At 41.8% G+C, this 18854-nt stretch overlaps 1 protein-coding gene across 1 annotated transcript in view; it reads left to right on the top strand.

Annotated features, from left to right (window-relative positions):
- The window catches only part of UGGT2 (UDP-glucose glycoprotein glucosyltransferase 2), a 277888-nt gene extending 260169 nt beyond the window's left edge, over positions 1 to 17719 (top strand). The window contains exons 37-39 of the mRNA XM_026663613.2: positions 8185 to 8301; positions 10228 to 10372; positions 16490 to 17719. Of these exons, the coding sequence (XP_026519398.1) occupies positions 8185 to 8301; positions 10228 to 10372; positions 16490 to 16512 (285 nt within the window). The 3' untranslated portion in view covers positions 16513 to 17719. The remainder of the gene's footprint in view (positions 1 to 8184; positions 8302 to 10227; positions 10373 to 16489) is intronic.
- The last annotated feature ends 1135 nt before the right edge of the window (positions 17720 to 18854 follow it).

Here is an 18854-nt window from a genome sequence, read left to right as displayed (position 1 = left end):
TGCTTTCTCACTCAGCTCCATCACTACTGGCAAAATTGCAGCACAAGGCACCTTAGGCCCTGGCACCTACGTGCTCCATATCAATGGTACTGTCAACCTCAACTGCTACATTGATACCAACAGACTCAGTACAGCAGGAATTTTGCTACTCTAGGGCCTTGTCAGTGTTAGATGAGCCAGAGTCCCCACTGTTTATGGGTACCAAACGACCAAGACTCCAGTCTCTGGATTTACCATTGCTTCCTGGAGCCACAGGATTCTCTGCCCTTTTCTACTGCCTCCCCTCATTGGAGGACATTGAGGAGAATGAAGGAGACATTCAATCAGTCTCCACCTTATCAGTGGGGGGTTCCCCTCCACATCATTACAGGAACCCATATTTTGGCAAGAACCCACGTCGGGGAGGGTGGAATCAGTCCTGTACCACGTCCACTCCTGTATGAGGCCCTTCCCCCCCCGCCCCCCAAGTGGCCATACTGGTATCCTGGTATCCTTGGGCAGCATAACGGCAGCAATTTGCCAGACCTTCGGCTTTATTGCGCCAGGAGAGTAGGGTTGCACAGTCTCCTTCCACGAAACCCCCAACACAAGGATACCTTTGAAAAACAGGAGGCTAGGGCAGACAAAGAGGCCACCCCTCAAACTCCTGTTTTGTACTCATCTCCAGATGAGGCAGTCACACCACCACCACCATTGATGGCTGATGATTTTCACCAATTCCAGCACCTTGTGAAAAGCGTGGCTGACACCCTCTAGATACCTCTTTAGAAATTAAAGACTTACAACACAAGCTTCTGGACATTCTGCAGTTGGCAATACCCACCCAAGTTGTGCTCCCATTAATTTCTGGATCCATCAAAGACTGTGGCAAACTCCTGCCACCATCCCACCAACTTGTAAACAGATGGATAAGAAATATTATGTTCCTTCCAGGGACTCAGAATTTTTGTTTTCCCATCCCCCACCTAATTCCCTGGTGGTGGATACTGTAAACAAGTCAGGATAAACACCATTTCTCCAGGTCTACCCCTTACAATAAGGACCAGAAGAGGTAGGACCTTTTTGGCCGAAAGGCGTACACATCCACGACCCTCCAATTTTGGATTGCAAACTGCCAGGCATTCATGGCCAGATAGGACTTAATAAATTACAACAAGTTTGCAACCTTTATTGAACATCTTCCACAGGAGCATAGAGAGTACTTCCAGGGCATCAGTAAGGAGAGTCAGTTATTAGCCAGAACTTCTCTCTAAACATCTTTAAATGCCCTGAATGCTGCTGCTAGATCCATCTCCACAATGGTTACCATGCACAGAGCGTTATGACTCCAGCTGTTAGGGTTCTCAAAAGAGGTTCAGAATACTATCGAGGACCTCCAATTTGATGGTCAGAAGCTCTTCTCTGGGACTGTGGATGAGTCCTCACACTTTCTGAAGGACTCAAGGGCCATGTTGATGTCTCTGGGTATACACACAACAACAAACAAAAGGAGATTTAGCAGGTCTCAAAGTGCTCGGAGATCATGCCTGACCCAGTTCTCTGGATTTCACAGAACCACTGAACACTCTAGAAAGAGGCAAAAGTTCCAGAGGAAAAGAGCTTCTCACCCTCCTTCAGCAAGTACCCAGTCATCATCAAAACAACAGTTTTGATGGGTTGGTTGAGGGCTCAACTCCTCTGTCACCTCTAGTTTGCAAGCTGCAACACTGTGCCCATCTTTGCACTTCTGGAGACCTCCTTTCCCATTTTCAGAAGGTCTGGCAGCATTTTACAATAGACAAGTGGGCCATGGAGGTTATAACATTGGGCTACACCATCCACTTTACGTCCCTTCATCCCTCCCACCCCCATTTCCCCATTCCTCTTCAGGGATCCATCTCATGAGACTGAACTGAGTCAAAAGGTACACTTTTCTCCTTTGTTTAGGAACAGTAAAATTGGTCCCATCCCCTCACAGGGGGAAAGGGTTTTATTCAAAGTATTTTCTCATGCCACAAAAGGAGAGACGATGAAGACTGTTCTTAGATCTAAGACATCTGAACAAATTTGTAAAGTCTCATAAGTACAGGATGGTGACTCCGGCAGCTATAATCCCTTCAATAGAGACAGGAGATTAGTTTCTGACCTTCAACCTACAGGATGCCTATTTCTATATAGAGACTTCCTTTCAGCCTCTCTTTGGCTGCAGTGATGTTCTCAAAGGTTCTATCAGTAGTAGCTGCTTGCCTTCAACAAGAAGCAATTTTAGTCTTCCCATATCTCGACGACAGGGTACTCAAGAACTGATCTTACGCTGCGGTATTAACTTCCACCCAGACAGCTCTCTCTCTTTTTCAGGAATTGGGTCTCCAGCTAAACGTAAAAAAATCCATGTTAACCCCTGACAGAGAATACAATTCACAGTAGCATATTTGGATTTGTTGGCAGCCAGGGCCTTCCTTTCCACATACAGATTCATAATTTTGGCAAACCTGATCGGGACAATTCAAGGAACCTCCCATGCTACAGTAAGAAATGTTTGCAGCTCCTGGGTCATATGGCAGCTTTCACCTTTGTGACTGTGCTTGCAAGTCTATACCTCTGCTGCTTTCAGGGCTTGTTCACAGCGATCTATTTCTCCACCAGAAATAACGTGGACAAACAGTTACAGTTCCCCTCCAGGTGAAGAATTCCCTAGACTGGTGAAAAAATCCATTCAATGTCTGTGCGGCTGTCCCTTTCATCTGACCAGCTCCAACAATATCTGAGACAACAGACACATCCCTGTTAGGGTGGGTAGAACACCTCAATACCCTCGCAATTCAGGGTAGATGGGCACCTCAGGAAGCCAGTCTCCACATCAACCTGTTGGAACTCAGAGCAGTCAGGAATGTCTGCCTTCCTGGTGCTCATAGGTACAGAGTGCCTCTTGGTACTGAGACCTACTCAGTCATTGGACTCCCATCTGTCCCCAGTATTGCCTGATTCACTGCCTTTTTCGCGTGGGGCACCTCCACTAGATGATGTTGAGGACGATAATGGAAACTTCCCTTCAGTCTCTTCTCTCTTGGTGCAGGGCTTTCCTACCCAGCCATTTGAGAACCCGTTCTTTGATACCCACAGACGGAGAGAGGCATTTCAGGGAAGACATCACAGCTGGTGGGAACAACTTTGGATGATACTCCCCATCCCCCGTATGACCCCCACACACACAATAGCAATACCTGGGACCCCTGGGTGGCATACCGACAAAAAAATTCCAAGGCATCTCGATGCACATTTTGAAGAACCACAGTTCATTGCACACGGTGAATAACCTCGTCATCTTTGGGTAGTGTCCTTAGGGTTGCTCCACTTCAGGTGACTCCTACGGAGTATCACCACAAGGGGGCATGAACTTCAGAAGCAAGTCCAAGACTGTACAGTAGAACCCATCAGGATAAGAGACATACAGTCCCCTCCACCACAGCCCATTCCTCAGCAGAAGGAGTCATTCTAGGAGCAGGAAGCTAGAGCAGATGAGGAAAAACTACCATTCCTTGTCATCAGAAGTTGAGGCAGTTATGCCTCCACCCCTGCCTATGGCCAATGATTTCCCACCATTTCAGGACCTCATAAAATGGTTGGCAGACACTCTGCAGATACCACTTAAAGAAGTCAAGGAATAAAAAAAATGGTTACTCACCTTCTCATAACTGTTGTTCTTCGAGATGTATTGCTCATATCCATCCCAGTTAGGTGTGTGCGTGCTGCATGCACAGTTGTCGGAAAGTATTTCCCCTAGCAGCACCCATCGGGTCAACTGTGGAGCCCCCTGGAGTGGCACTTCCATAGCGCTCAATATATGACCCTGCCGACCCAGCGCCTCCTCAGTTCCTTCTTGTCGGCTACTCCAATAGAGGGGAAGGCAGGTGGGTCTGGAATAGACGTGAGGAACACATCTCAAAGAACAACAGTTACAAGAAGGTGAGTAACCGTTTTTTCTTCTTCGACTGCTTGCTCATGTCGATTCCAGTTAGGTAACTCCCAAGCCCCTACTTTGGAGGTGGGGTCGGAGTTATGGAACAACAGACTGGAGCACTGCTCTGCTAAGGCTGCATTGTCTCTAGCGTGCTGGGTTATGGCATGGTGAGCGGCAAATGTGTGCACCGAGGATCATGTTGCCGCCCTGCAGATTTCTTGAATTGGCACCTGCGCCAGGAACGCTGTCGATGAGGCTTGTGCCCTCGTAGAATGGGCCGTGAGAGCTGGAGCTGGAACGTTGGCTAATTCGTAGCAGGTGCGGATGCAGGAGGCGATCCACGATGAGATCCTCTGTGGCAAGACCCGGAGACCTTTCATATGGTCAATCACCACCACAAATAGCTGTTTTGACTTCCGGAACAGCTTCATGTGTTCGATGTAAAAAGCGAGTGCCTGTCAAACGTCCAGAGAGTGGAGCCTTTCCTCTTGGCTGCTCGCATGAGGTTTAGGGTAGAACACATGCAGGAAAATATCCTGGTTGGAGCGAAATTGGAATACAACCTTTGGAAGAAAAGCCGGGGGAGGCCTAAGCTGCACCTTGTCCTTGAAGAAGACCGTGTATGGAGGGTCAGAGGTGAGGGCCTTAAATTCCGAGACCCTCCTTGCCGAAGTAATGGCAACTAGAAAGGCAACCTTCCATGATAGATACAGGAGCGAGCAGGTTGCCAGCGGTTCAAACGGAGGTCCCATCAGTTTGGAACTAACCAGGTTGAGATCCCACGCAGGGATCAGCTGCCAAACCTGTGGGTACAGATGCTCCAGGCCCTTGAGGAAGCGGCCAACCATGGGGTTGGCAAAGACGGAGCATCCGGCTGCTCCCGGGTGGAATGCAGAGAGAGCTGCCAGGTGCACTTTGATGGAACAAACAGCCAGACCTTGCTGCTTGAGGTGTAACAGGTACTCCAGGATGACAGGAATGGGAGCCTGCAACGGAGCACCAGGTCCCAAACCTTTTCCACTTTGCCAGATAGGTGGCCCAAGTGGAGGGCTTCCTGCTGCTGTGGAGAACTTCCCTGACCGACTCCGAGCACATGAGCTCCATGGGGTTTAGTCATGAAGCTTCCAGGCCATAAAGTAGAGAGACTGGAGGTCTGGGCAACTAAGGTATCCTGGGTGATTAGGTCTGGGAACAGTGGCAACATGATCAGAGTGTCCACTGAAAGGTCCATAGATATGTGGATGTAAGCATCCTTGAGGTCGAGGGCGGCCTACCAGTCTCCTGGATCGAGAGACAGAATAATTGAGTTCAAGGAGACCATGCAGAACTTCAGCTTCTTCATGAATCTGTTGAGGCCTCGTAGATCAAGGATGGGTCTGAGACCTCCTTTGGCTTTGGGAATTAGGAAATAGCCGGAGTAGAATCCCTTGTCCCTTAAATCCTGAGGTACCTCCTCCACTGCCCCTGCGGCGAGGAGTGTCTGCACCTCCTGTACAAGGAAATGCTCATGAGAAGGGTCCCTGAAGAGGGACAGGGACGTGGGGAAGGGGGAAAGGGAAGGAGTAGAATTGGAGAGAATAGCCCACTTCTACCATGCAAAGAACCCAGCGGTCCAATGTTATTTGGGACCAAGCATGGTAGAAATGGGATAGACTGTTCAGGAAATGGGTGAGGATCCGGTCCATAGTCTGGTACGTCATCCCGGGCACACCTTCAAAAGGCCTGATTAGAGACCAAAGAAGTGCTCATCTGGCCCTGGTTGGACGAGGGCTGGGACTGCTTGTGCCTATCGTTCCTACCGCGCTTCCTAGAGAAGTCCTGTTTAGGACGTGGCAGGTAGGGGCACTGAGAGGGCTGCGGCTTAAAGTGTTTCCACTGAGTAGCCGGAGTATGGACCCCAGCGACTTCAGCATAGCCCTCAAGTCTTTAAGGCTATGTAGCCTAGAGTCAGTCTGCTCTGCAAACTGGCCCACCCCATCAAATGGCAGGTCCTGGAGGGTCTGGTGCACCTCGGGTGGCAGCCCCGAGGCCTGCAGCCATGAGCTATGCCTCATGGCGATACCAGAGGACAAGGTGCATGCTGCTGAGTCCACAGCGTCCAGTGAGGCCTGTAACAAGGTTCATGCCACTGCCTTACCCTCCTCAGCTATAGCCCCAAACTCCTCTTTGGACTCCACAGGTACCAGCTGTCTGAACTTCAGGATGGAGTTCCAGGAGTTAAAGCTGTACCTGCTCAGGATTGCCTGCTAGTTAGCAATCCTGAGCTGCAAACCCCGGTAGAATAGACCTTCCGGCCAAAAAGGTCTAGTCTTTTAGAGTCCTGGACTTGGGTTAGGGCCTTGCTGCCCCTGCCTCTCACATTCGTTCACTGCCACCACCACCAATGAGCAGGGCTGCGGGTGCGTATAGAGGTACTCATAACCCTTAGAGGGGATGAAGTATTTCCTCTCAACCCCCTTCGCAGTCGGAGGAATAGAGGCTCGGGTCTGCTATATTGGGTCACGTTATATTGAGGTAGCGGTGTACATATTTTAAAATGCATGAGATCTTTTACAAATCGAGTACAAATATGTTATTTTATTCTCTCCTGTTTATAATACATTATGAATTGTCAAGAAAATAAAAATATTTGAGTATAGTAGTGCTTGGATATTGAGTTTTACTTTTTCAAATATAAACACAGTGGGTATGTGCAAAATTGCTTAGCAGCAGATGCAACAGTTGCATCTGTATTTTTTTTTAACTTTGGACCTGAATATCCGAAGATATATTGTGCAAGACTGGCTCTGTAATTTTGGGTGATATCACACTTATTCTTAGATCCTGTTCCCTATACACAACAAACCATGGGCATTAACATCATTAGTTATATGTATTATCTGCACCACATATACAGTAGTACGCACTAAGCACAAATATTATAGCAGTTAGATAACCTAAATTGGCCTACACCTTTACTATAATCGTGTTCTCTTATGCTAAGTGCCCCCATAACACCTTGCATTAGTTGAAGTAAGATTTGACTTAAGTAGATAGGAAAATTGTCAGGATCAGGACATATTATTTTACTATAGCAATAGTTAGGGATTTATTCTCACAGGCCAGTACTGCAGTGTTCCAAATGAACAGGACAAGACGTGATTGTTCTACCCTTGTACAAACCAAGAAGTTGACTTCACACCCCTTGCTACTTGGAATGCATGTGTTCAGAACAAAGAGATAAAGGGTACACCATGGTACTAGAAAAAAAGATAGAAAGCTGATTGGTTAAATCCAGTTTCACATGACATATACAGTACCATTTACTTGTAAACAGGTAGAGTATAAAAAGGTGGCTTTAGGGATGTAACTTTGGGAACACACCTTCTATATAAGGTGAATGTTACTATGTTGCATGAGACGGCTTCCCTGAGACTAGTATCACATAGAACCTTTTTCCTGTGCTATATTATTATTGGTTTATAGCAATACACCTAACTGACACTGGTTATTTGGTCTCTTAAGTATATTTCATAAAGAACCAACGTGTGATCAAGCAATTGACTGTACTGTTTATCAACCATAGGCATCTGCAACCCATTGTGTAAAGATGGGTTAAAAACAAGGAAATTTGAGTTAGGAGAGGAGCATAGGAAAGACTTCTATTACTTTTACCCTTTTCAAAATAGCATTTTGGAGTCTGCCTTTCTTTTAAAAATAAAATAAAAAGTAAATGGGTTGTAGAATGCAGTATTAGCATTGTGCTCTTGAAAGGATTTAAGAAAAATAGTTTTGAACGTTTGGGGAATGGGAAGTGATTCAGTTATGCTTTGATAATTTCACAGGACTTAATTCTACAACCTTTATATTGAGTAGCACTTACTGTGAATAAGGTTGCAGAAGCAGACCCATAAATATCAGATAGAAGCAGTATCACTTGCATCAAATATCAGAACATGAATTGAATCTAAGAGAAGACCACACATTATGGCAATACAAGGAAAACCTCCGTACTCCTATTGTAATTAAGAGATGGGACTGGATACCAAAGACCAGTAGTTATTAACCAATTTGAAAAACAAATAGACAAGCACAGAGAGAGAAACTTAGAAAGTAAAAATACTTCACAGAAATAAAAACAGAGAGAGGTGTTCTCTGCTGTCTCCTTCAAGTAGTAGTGCTATGATTCAGTTTTTGGTAACTAGTTATTAGCATATCAAAATTCAAGGTTACTAATTTTGTGATTTGTTACATAATTTGTGCAGGATCTTCCCAATAATATGATTCATCAGTTGGCCATTAAGTCTCTCCCTCAAGAATGGCTCTGGTGTGAAACCTGGTGTAACGATGAATCCAAGAAAAAGGCTAAAACAATTGATTTGGTAAGTCAATTAAGAGTTGATGAAAATGTCATTTTATTAACCCGAGTTTCTTCAATTTTCACAAGATATGAAATTTAGCTCTGTACTCATATACAAGCCCCTGTCAGTTCTGATGGCTACCGGTTTTACTATCACCCGCTGAGTGACATGGAGGCAGCTGTGCTGGAAAGTTCTGGAACACAAATTCCCCTTGTATAAGTGGCTGAAGCCCAGTAATATGCCTCCTTTCCTCTCAGAACAGCTTACAGGAATAGCTCTTTTCCCAATTTTTTGCTTAATTTGCAGTTTCAGCTTTGGAGGTTGCTGGGCTGTACTGGATAATAGCAAGCTCTTTTCCCCACTGTCCTATATAGTTTCCCTCTCCTTCCCCTATCCTCAAGCAAACAATAGAATTACGGTAAGGTATTTGAAGGGTTGGTAAGTGTGCTTGGTCCCTGTGTGCCAGTATTACACTCCCTCTGTAGCAGAGAAAGGCTCAGCCTCCTTTTGAGGAGTATTGGCAGTGAGCCTTTAATACTCAGTCAGCCTCAGTAGTACAGATAGGTTGGGGAGATAAGAAGAGACTTGTTAGGCATAATTTGAGGGAGATATTCCATATTGGGGAAAAGAGAAGGAAAAAAACATTTTTCTGGAACATTGATTATAAACAATAGCAATTATCAGACATAATATTTCAGAGAATAGAAATGCACAAGAAGTGACCAAATGTTTATTCCCTAACACTATGAAAGTAAAAAAGATGCCACACAACTCTATGCTTAGTTCATACCTTCCTGGGAATAGATGAGTTTTTGTTTGAGAGAGATTATTTATGCCTTACCTTATATAAATTAAATCAACATGAGTAATGCCTTGGGTTTATTTTGCTGATCCTTCTTCCCTTGTATCATCATGTAAGTATCAGTTCATTATTCTTCAGCTTTTTCCAATCCAAAGATCACAAAGTGGCCAGGGGAATACTTTTTTTTTTTTTTTTTTTTTAAGTCTTGTGTTGTTCTGGCATATATATCTAAAGCATTAGAGTTCTTTTTAAATCAGTTTGAGTTAATTTACCAGTCTGACTGTATGGTCTTTTTCCCTTTATCATCACTTCCATCTACCTTTACTTCCTAAATCCCTTTGCCCAGCTAATCAATGTCTTTTGCAGACTCCACTAAAAGAGTCTCATAGACCTAGATAGAGAGACAGAGATCTCAGTTATCTAAAATCAGTGTATCCGTATATTTCTAATACTTGGCAATTCCTGAAGTAGCATGCCAAGCTTACAGTGCCCCTGGGCACTTGACAAAATATTTGATTATCTCTTCAAAGAGGATCCCAATAGAAATGAAAAGTATTTCAATTAAAAATGGTTTAAATAACTATCAGATTTTGGTTTATAGACCATTTCATACTGTATGTTGCCCTTTAAGTGATTTGTAATGCTAACAAAATAGCTAATTAGGCATAAGGTAATTGAGAGAGATGAATGATTATATAGGAGACTGAAGACATTCCTACGGGCTAGTGACAGATGGTCCTGTTTATCAAATATAAAGAATGTTACCCCGATGTTTAGAATGATTAAAGGAGTAGTGACTGGAAAGTATGGTAAATAATAGTTCTATTGTGTTCTGCTGTACTGCAAAATATTAATAGGTGGATTTTTTTGCCAATTTGCATAATTGTTTATTTAATTTCTTTAAAATTTTCAAAATTTGTTTTGGCATAGTTTGTTTCCCAGTGAATTTATAGTCCACATTGATTTCAAAAGGGATACATAGTGAAACACTCATTGTTGTCCTAGTCTTTAAATTTGTAGCTAGTTTTTAGCAGTGTTCTGTTTAGTGACCTGTTGTTTTTCCATCACTAATGCTGAAGAGAATAGTTGTGTTTACTTAGAATGGTTGGTGTTTTTTTCGAGAGTGATATATTTTATACTTGCAGTGCAATAACCCCAAAACCAAAGAACCCAAACTAAAGGCTGCATTGAGAATAGTCCCAGAATGGGTTCAGTATGACTCTGAAATACGAAAGCTAATAAAGCAAATTGAAAAAGGGAAGAAAAACTTGACTCAGTCTTCTCGAAAAGGTAAGAGAATAAAATTTTTCACATGCATGTTTATCTTATTTCTCACTAGTAATTTAAGCAAAGATTGGGGCTAGTATACATATGTATTGTGCCTTGAGTCATTCTCCCTACTCTTGAGGAAGTTGTGTACATTGTATTAGTTACATGATGCCTTTGTGCCTAAAAACTACATTGAAAGGATAAAATCCCAGCCTTATTGAGGTCAGTGGCAAAATTTACTTTGACTTCAGTAGGGATAGGACTTCATCCAAAATGTTTAACTTTGTGGTGTCCTCAAAACTAAAACTTATTTGGGCAGCAATGATAGCCCAGTTTCCCCAGTTTGAAATTTATTTCATAATCACTTGATTGTTCGTTTTATTCTCCAGAAAACATTTCTTGGTACTATCTCTGGTGTAAATTCTGTAGTATCTCAAAATACAGATTAATGAACAGAGTCAACTTTGTAAATGTATTATGAAGTGAGAGAGATCAAATTCCACACAAAAAAAGTTAAAAGAAAATAATTAAGGTTGCAAAATCAAGCAGTCAAAAGTTAGGACATGCTTGTGCAATTTTAATTTGGCCCCATTGTTTATATGCATTATAGTATTTTTTTTATTACATGATAATTTTGTATTTTTCAACACTACCCACACAGTGAACAGATTTCTTGGTGCTTGCTTATTAGCAACTGTTTAATATTTTGTTTTATCCTTACTGTTCAATATGTGGACCCAGGTCTTATTCACTGCACATAATTCAAACCCTGATCTGAAGACAGAATTATTAATTTCCTCCTGGGCTTTTCTGTGGTGTCCATTACTGTAATATCTGATTGCTTCAGAAATATTAATACTTTTTTTTCACAACGCCTTTGTGAGGTAAGGGGATGCTATTATCCCCATTTTTATAGATGGGGAACAGAGACACAGAGAAATTAAGTTCAAAAGTATCTGCTAATTTTGGATGTCCAGTTTGGGAGACCTGGGATCAGGTTTTTCAGAGTAGTTAGCATTATATAGGACTCTATATATTCAAGTACAGCTCCCATTGACTTCAGTTGCAGCTGTGAGTAGTAAGCACTCTGCAAGTCAGACCCTAGGGTTTCAAGTTGGGTACCTAGAAAATGAGGAACACACAATTAGTGACAACCTGTGAAAAGTTTGGTTCAAGTGACTTACCTTGCATCACATAAAAACTCTGTAGCAGAGGTAGGGATAGAATCTAGTTCCCCTCAGCAGAATTCAGCTGCCTGAACCACACCACCATCTTTTCTCTTCCTGCAGTTCCCTACCTCATTCACTACACACCTTCCAAGTTCTGCAACAAATGAGGCAGGGGCTTTACAGACAGCAGTCATCTTTGCTCCACAACACTGATTCATACCCAGAACAGGTCCATCATGTGCACTGAATGAGGTAGAGGGTCATGTGGAAAAAACAGTATGTGATCATTAATATAGGGCTTCTGTTTTTCAGGGTTTTTAATTTCATTGGGGGGTTATTTTTAGCAATTTTTGCTTTTTATGTAGAGGTCCAAAAATCGGGATGGGGAAGGGGCTTTGGGGCTTTTTTTATGTATTATAATGAGTAATGTATATTATATACATTACTCATTACATTATATATTATTTTTTCATGTTCTTAATGCACTTTAACATAATACAGTTTAAAATAGCACTATGTTAAAGCTCACTAGGGAACCAGTACTGCATACCAGTAGGGTCTACACTGACCAACTAATGCACAATCCATTACCACACTTTAGAAGCAACACCCCATAGTCCGCATTATTGCTCCGTGTAGACAAGCCCTTAGATACAAGTAATCATTTCTGGTGTTTTTGCAGTGTTTATGGGATAAACACTTTTTTTGTTGTCAGGATTGTTTTGTCAGTGTTTATTAGTTAAAACTGAAAATCAGAAGTCCTAATCATAATGCATATGCTACAAGGGGACTGAGATAAGGTTACCTGTGCAACTTTAATATTGCTTTTTCCTAACTTTTGAGTGCTTGACTTTGCAACCTTAATAATCTTTTCACATAGTTTTTATATGTAATTTCTTAGCTTTCTAAAAAAGCAAACTGAAAAAACCCCCAGAAATAATTCTTAGAGTGATTCTGCACATACACATTCCACTGTAGGTGTAGGTGCACCCAATACACTTGAGTCGGAGATTTTTGCCAGCCATACCAGCAGGCAGCACGTAGACCTCTGCTGTCCTTGTTCGCCAAGATGACAGTATAAAGGGGCATGACTGCAGCCTCCTTGTCAGTGGGAGAGTTGGAGCTCCCTGATGCTCTTGAGCTTTGGTTAGCTAGCCTTTAGGTGACATTTTTGTTTATTCTTGTAGCTTAATTTAATAATATTTTAGTGTAGTAAGTAAGTTAGTGAATTTATCTGGGATTTTACTGTGCAGAAATTCCCAAATTTCAAACAGTGTGCCACATACAGGCCTATGATCTCTGTTAATAACAGGAATAAAAGTTCCCTAATCTGCTTAGGCGAGGGACATGTGAAGAACAAATATCCTATTTGTACCTCCTTCCCAAAAAGAACAAGAGGGATTTCCGCCTTAAAGTACATCTTCCTTAGAAGGTGATGCATCACTCTTCAGAGCCCAACCCTGACCATGAGAGGATAGACTGAGTTTATTCACAAGGAGTGCCCACCTGACTGCCTCAGCATATAAACCAAAATCTGGTGAGAAACATTGCTCATCATCTTCTCCCATGGCCTTCTCAAAGTGCACAAAACTCTTCTCACTCTAAGACTGCTACACTTTTCACGTCTCATTCTTCCTCTCAGAAGAAAGCTCTGAAGAAGTCTTCCAGTGCCAAGTTGAGTTCTGGTCATAAGCCCTGATGCTCACTGGTACTGTCCAAGGCAGCACCAGCAGGACCATCAAGACTAATGTCTTCACCCCACTACCATCAACTCCAGCACCACCAGTGTTAGCGTTCAAGCACTTCTGCTGTTGGTGCCACAGGCATTCTTTGTGGCAAAAGACCTTCTGTCTCTCCCTCTCCCAGACTTTGTTGCATTGTGCAGTTCTAGTCTCAATGGCCTAAACTTTACCATTACTGCCGGCACTGGCATCTTCACTTACCACCACAGTTCCAGTAGTTTCATCCACTTTGTCGATGTATATTATTTTGGTTCCATTGACTCATCTGTCTGCATTTGGACTGCCTCATCCATCAGCACCATCAGATCCTTTGTCAACTTTTGGTACTCAAGGGATATCACTGGGTGTTCCCAGGGCTGAGACCTCCTCCGACTGCTCCACAATTTACTGAGGATAGTTATATTTCCTCCTCTTTGAATTCGGATGATGATAGACCCATATCATATACCAAGTCCCGCAGAAAGAATCCAAGTATTTCTTTATGCATGCCATCCCAGACTCGTCTGCAGCAAGCCGTTCTCACCAGATTTTGGTGGCTTCAAAACAGGCAGGAGTAAAGGGCAACCCGTTATGGCTTAACATCATTCACATTGGATTTGTGAGTACATCAAGCTTTGCTAAAGTCCAGCAAAAACCTTTCTTCCAGCTAGAATATCAGCCCACTCCACGAAGGCGCATGCCACTGCATCTGCCTTTTTGAGCAACATTTCTATAGTGGACATTTGCAAAGCAGCATCTGTACAAACCATCTGTACAAACCTTCTCCAGACACTGTGGTGTTACTCAGGCTTCCTGAGACTACACCAACTTCATCAAGTCCGTGCTGGAGTCTCTCTTCAAGTAGTCCAAAGTCACCTACAGCAGAATGTACAGGAGCAGCCCTAGCCCTTTTGTTGGCCAGGGCAGAAAACATTTTCACCCTCCCTATCCTCTTCCCCACTCCCCACCCCCCAAGCAAAAAACAGAATTTAAAAAAGACTGGTGGGACAGCATCCCCTTGAAGTTGGTGCTCAGGCAACCGCTCCTGAAACTGATCCTGGGAATGTAAATTGCACAATCACTCCAAGGAGAAATCAGTTAGTTACGTGTACAGTAACTATTGTACTTCAAGATAAGCTGTCCACATATAAATACCACACACCCCTACTGCCACCATTACTACCATCTTCCCTGCAACTTTGGATTTAGCTTACTGGCAGTGCTAAGAAACGGAGAGGGAGGCAGCATTCACGCCCCTTTAAACGCTCGACTTGGCGCATGAGTATAGCAGGGGCACACTCACCACCTGCTGGTATGGCTGGCAAAAGTTTCCAACTCGAGTGCATTGGGTGCACATACACCTGCAGTGGAGTGTATACATGTACAGCACAACTCAAAACAACAGATATTGTACATGTAAGTAACCATTTTCCAGAGTGTGGCATCATATTGACACCCACATGGTTCATCGGCATGGTTGGATTCTTTCGAATCACTGTGCAGACCTCTGCCACTTGAGCTAAGAGACTAACTGATAGCAGCAGTTGGTTATCACCCTCCATATGGATCATTATTAGAGGGAGTTGAGACATATGCTTTGCTAGTGGTTTTCACAGATATTTGCTGACATCACAGGAATTCTGAGACTCAGAAATCTTGGGTTCCATTCCAGGCTCTAGAGGAGTGTGTTCTCTAGTGGGCACACTTCTTCCACCTTTTCCCCCGCAAGTTTGAGCCCTTCCTTCAACCCAACCATGTTTCCTGTCCATAGACTTCCAGCCCCCCTTCCCTGACCCTTTGTTCAATCTCATTCTCACTACCCCCTGGTTATTGGTCCCACTTTTTTTTGCCCATCCACTGTCAGATCTGCATCTTGGTCCCTCCCCCACACCTCCTACCCCCCACCCCACTTGTTCCCAGCCTCCTCCTCCACAGCTCCCAGTCTCAGTCTTCTTGCCCAGCCAGTGCAGTATCCCTTTACCCAGTTCCCAATCACAGCCTCCATTTCCCCTCCCCTTGTCCCCAGACCAGCCTCCAAGTCCCAGTTTCCATCCTCAGGCTCATTATCCCAATCTGCTCCTCCCACCATCCCTTTGTGCATTCCCATCAGGCAGCTTCCTCGTTGCTGCCTGGAGCCATTGAGAGCATACCAGAGACTATCTCCCTTCTGTCAGTTCCATTGCCCAGACCTTAGCCCAGGACAGCCCACAGCAGTCCAGCTCTGCAATTGCAGGGCAGTTCCTTGTCATCCCTTGTCTGAAGCATGCCCAGTGCTGATGGAATCTTTGGGGAGTTTAGCTATGGTCGAGCAAGTCTCTACTGAGCATATGCAAACTGCAGGGTTTTTTTAAAAGGTTTATAAACTGGCCAAATTTGGGTGGATTTTCACAAAGATGTCAAGAGACATCTCTCAGACACAAAGGCCACACCCTGCCAAGTTTCAAGTCCCTGCTCCAAAATATAAGAGCTCTAAAAAAGTTGCCAACATTTTGAACATTGGCAAAACAGTGTACTTCTCCTAGGCTCATTCTTGGAAATAGATTCATTATTTTGGTGAAATTTTCCAAAATTGTTCAGCCTGAGACAGAAATCCAGCATGTTAAATTTCTCCCCAAACGGTTAGTTTGACAAAGTTATAGGCAATTGAAATGGAGTCTTACAATGAGAAGCATTGGGCTACTAGCCCACCTATAACAAAAAATGAAATCACAACATATTTAGGCTTTAAATTACAAATGCATATTTTATTTACTTTATGTAACTTTAACTTGGCATAATCTCATTGTTGACAGTTCTCATGAGTAGGAGGCTTGCAATATTTGGTGGAGTGTTTTGTTTGTTTTTGTTTTATGATAACTATCTGACTTCCAGAGCTGGAGTTTATGTGAGAATTTCAACTTTTATTTAAAAAATATTTTAGCCCCCCACCTCCACCCCGGTTGCAGAGAAAAACATGAAAATGTGAACCCTAAAGGCTCAAAAATTAGAAGACAAATAAATGTACTCTGCTGCTAAATAATACTTAGTTTCTTTAGTCATTTTGATTATTTGTGAATGCTTATGGTCAGTTGTTAGCAGGGTCTAAAAAATGCAGTGAATTTTTAAATATGTGACCTGACTTTTAGGACTCTGGGAATAAATAAAAAGCCTCCTGAAGATATTGGGGCCTTTTTAACATTTTAGAATGTATTACAGCACTGCTGCTTAAATATGAGCAAATATATATCATTTTTATTTTTTGGTTACAGTTTTTAAACATGATGAACTTTAGCATCATTTCCAAAAAGTAGCTGTGGTGGCACAACTGAATCTTCTACGTGAGATGGAATGGAAGATGTACATACTGCAGAAGCACTATTTTTGAACATTTCATCAATCTATGAAGTCAAACATTTTATAACTAATATGTTGCTTAAAGTATTCAAACAGAATGGGAAGAATAGATAATGTAAGATCAGTATATGAAGATTTTATAGTTTTGTTTTTACCAGGGTCGGTGGGTATTCCTATATTGTTAATTCTCCCCCTCTGCCTCCAAAGACAGCTGATATATAGGACCTGGTCCTGCATCCTTCCCATAGCCAAAACTCCCAGTTTATAAGGAATGCTGGATTGGACCCTTTAAATTTAAGTTATATGGGGATTTTTTTCAGATTGGCTGGTTGTAGTCAATGAATGTTATGCACTGTCAGATATTTAAAGGGATACTTGAAAATAGTTTGCATTGTTTTGATTATCCTACACATATTCAAACTCTGTAGTATAATGTACATGCATCAGTTTTTTCTCGTATAAGATGTACTGTGTTTCACAAGAAAAATTCACAGAATTGCAAGGGGCAGTTGTAAAACAGTTTATTACTGAAATCTAGAGCTTTGGACCAATCCAAAATATTTAAAATCAATTTCAAAGTTTATAAAACCAAGGATGTAATTTTTAATTTATTGTGCAAGCTTGATGCGCTAAGTTATCTGTTTAAAAAAGTCAATTTACAGCCTGTCACACTTCATTATTTATTTTGTTACATATTAATCCAAAACAAACTCTGTAACAAAAGATTTAAAAATTTCAGTACAGTCTGTTCTTTTATATGTTCACTTCCTTTATCGTATTTGCGATACAGTATTATAACTGTGTTCCATAATTACTCTGTCTGAAAACAAGATCAGAATGCGTCCAACAGAGAATTAGGAGAGATTTCAGAGATTGGAACAGTGTGCTTAAAAACAGAATCTATCAGCATTTTTTAAAAAAATTAAACAGCAATAAAAGAACTGTCTTGCATAAGGCCAGATTCTACCCATTGACTTAATATGTGTAAGAGAACTTGCTGTTTTTCTTGAGATTTTACTTCTGTCCTTTTGCATTCATGTGCACTAATGTTTCACAATGATTTCTTTCTTGGAATTTCAAGTTTCAGATCTCTACTATGAAGCTTTTGTTAAATAAAGAGCTAAAGTCCTACATTTTTAAAGCAATTCTTTGTCTCTGTTAGCATTATTCCTTAGCTGGCTGGGAAATTTCTCTTACAAAGCCATAAAAGGTTTATAATTTGCATATAGATTTTTTTTTTTGTTCATTTTATATGAAACCCTCTACTCAACATCCCATTTAATTGGATTAAGATTAAATGTTAAGAAAACAGATCAGTTTTCTTTGAGAGAGTGTTTAAACGATATCTATTTTCTAAAATAAACAATTTGTTGGAACTATTTAAAAGATTTAGTGGGACAGATGCCTTTTATTTTATGCAGTGTTGCATATGTTTATAGGTGATATTTTACAACTTTACTTTTTCTTTTTCTATTTATGGAAGCATATTTTCAAGAAAAGGCCCACTAATATAAAACCTTCAGTTTGAAATGCTGTTTTGCTTGTAAAATAAAGGGTTCCAATAAGTAGTCACTACTTCTCAAAGACTTCAATAAAGCAGCACTTCAATTGTCATAGAATATCATTTTATATTTTATGATACAAGAAACAGGCTGTATATGTTATACAAAATATTAAATATGCCACTGAATTGGCCTAATAAAACAAAATAACTGTATGATCCTCCAGCATTTCTCTTTTCCCTATTATTTTGTGTTAAACAATAAATTTAGTATGCCAATTACTAGAACCAAAGGAAAAATTGCAGTGATTCTTCAGGGTTTTTTTGTTTTTTTTTTAAATTTGAAAACCCTGGAGGTGGGGACAACACAGCAATATTTGCAGAATAATGGATTGCCTCTAGGGTAAGATGTAAGAACTTAAAAAACAAGGAGTCCGGTGGCACCTTAAAGACTAACAAATTTATTTGGGCATAAGCTTTCGTGGGTTAAAAATCCCACTTTTTCAGATTTTTTACCCACGAAAGCTTATGCCCAAATAAATTTGTTAGTCTTTAAGGTGCCACCACTCCTCCTCGTTGTTTTTGTGGATGGAGACTAACATGGCTACCCCTCTGATATAAGAACTTAGAGCGAATGAAGAGGGCTCATACCAACCTTAAAATATCTGTACTCTACTAAAATAAAACATTGGCTCTCCATTACTTTCCCAATGTGAAAGGGGTAATATAAAAGAGTGGTTAAGGCTGGGGAGTAGACGCAGTGGTGTTGCCTATCAGTG

This window comes from Terrapene carolina, unplaced genomic scaffold (assembly GCF_002925995.2).
Source record: "Terrapene carolina triunguis isolate 2854851 unplaced genomic scaffold, T_m_triunguis-2.0 Scaffold21, whole genome shotgun sequence".
In the NCBI taxonomy this organism is placed as follows: Eukaryota; Metazoa; Chordata; order Testudines; family Emydidae; genus Terrapene; species Terrapene triunguis.
The sequence above is the reverse complement of the archived record's forward strand: the minus strand, read 5'-3'. Positions and strand labels throughout refer to the sequence as shown.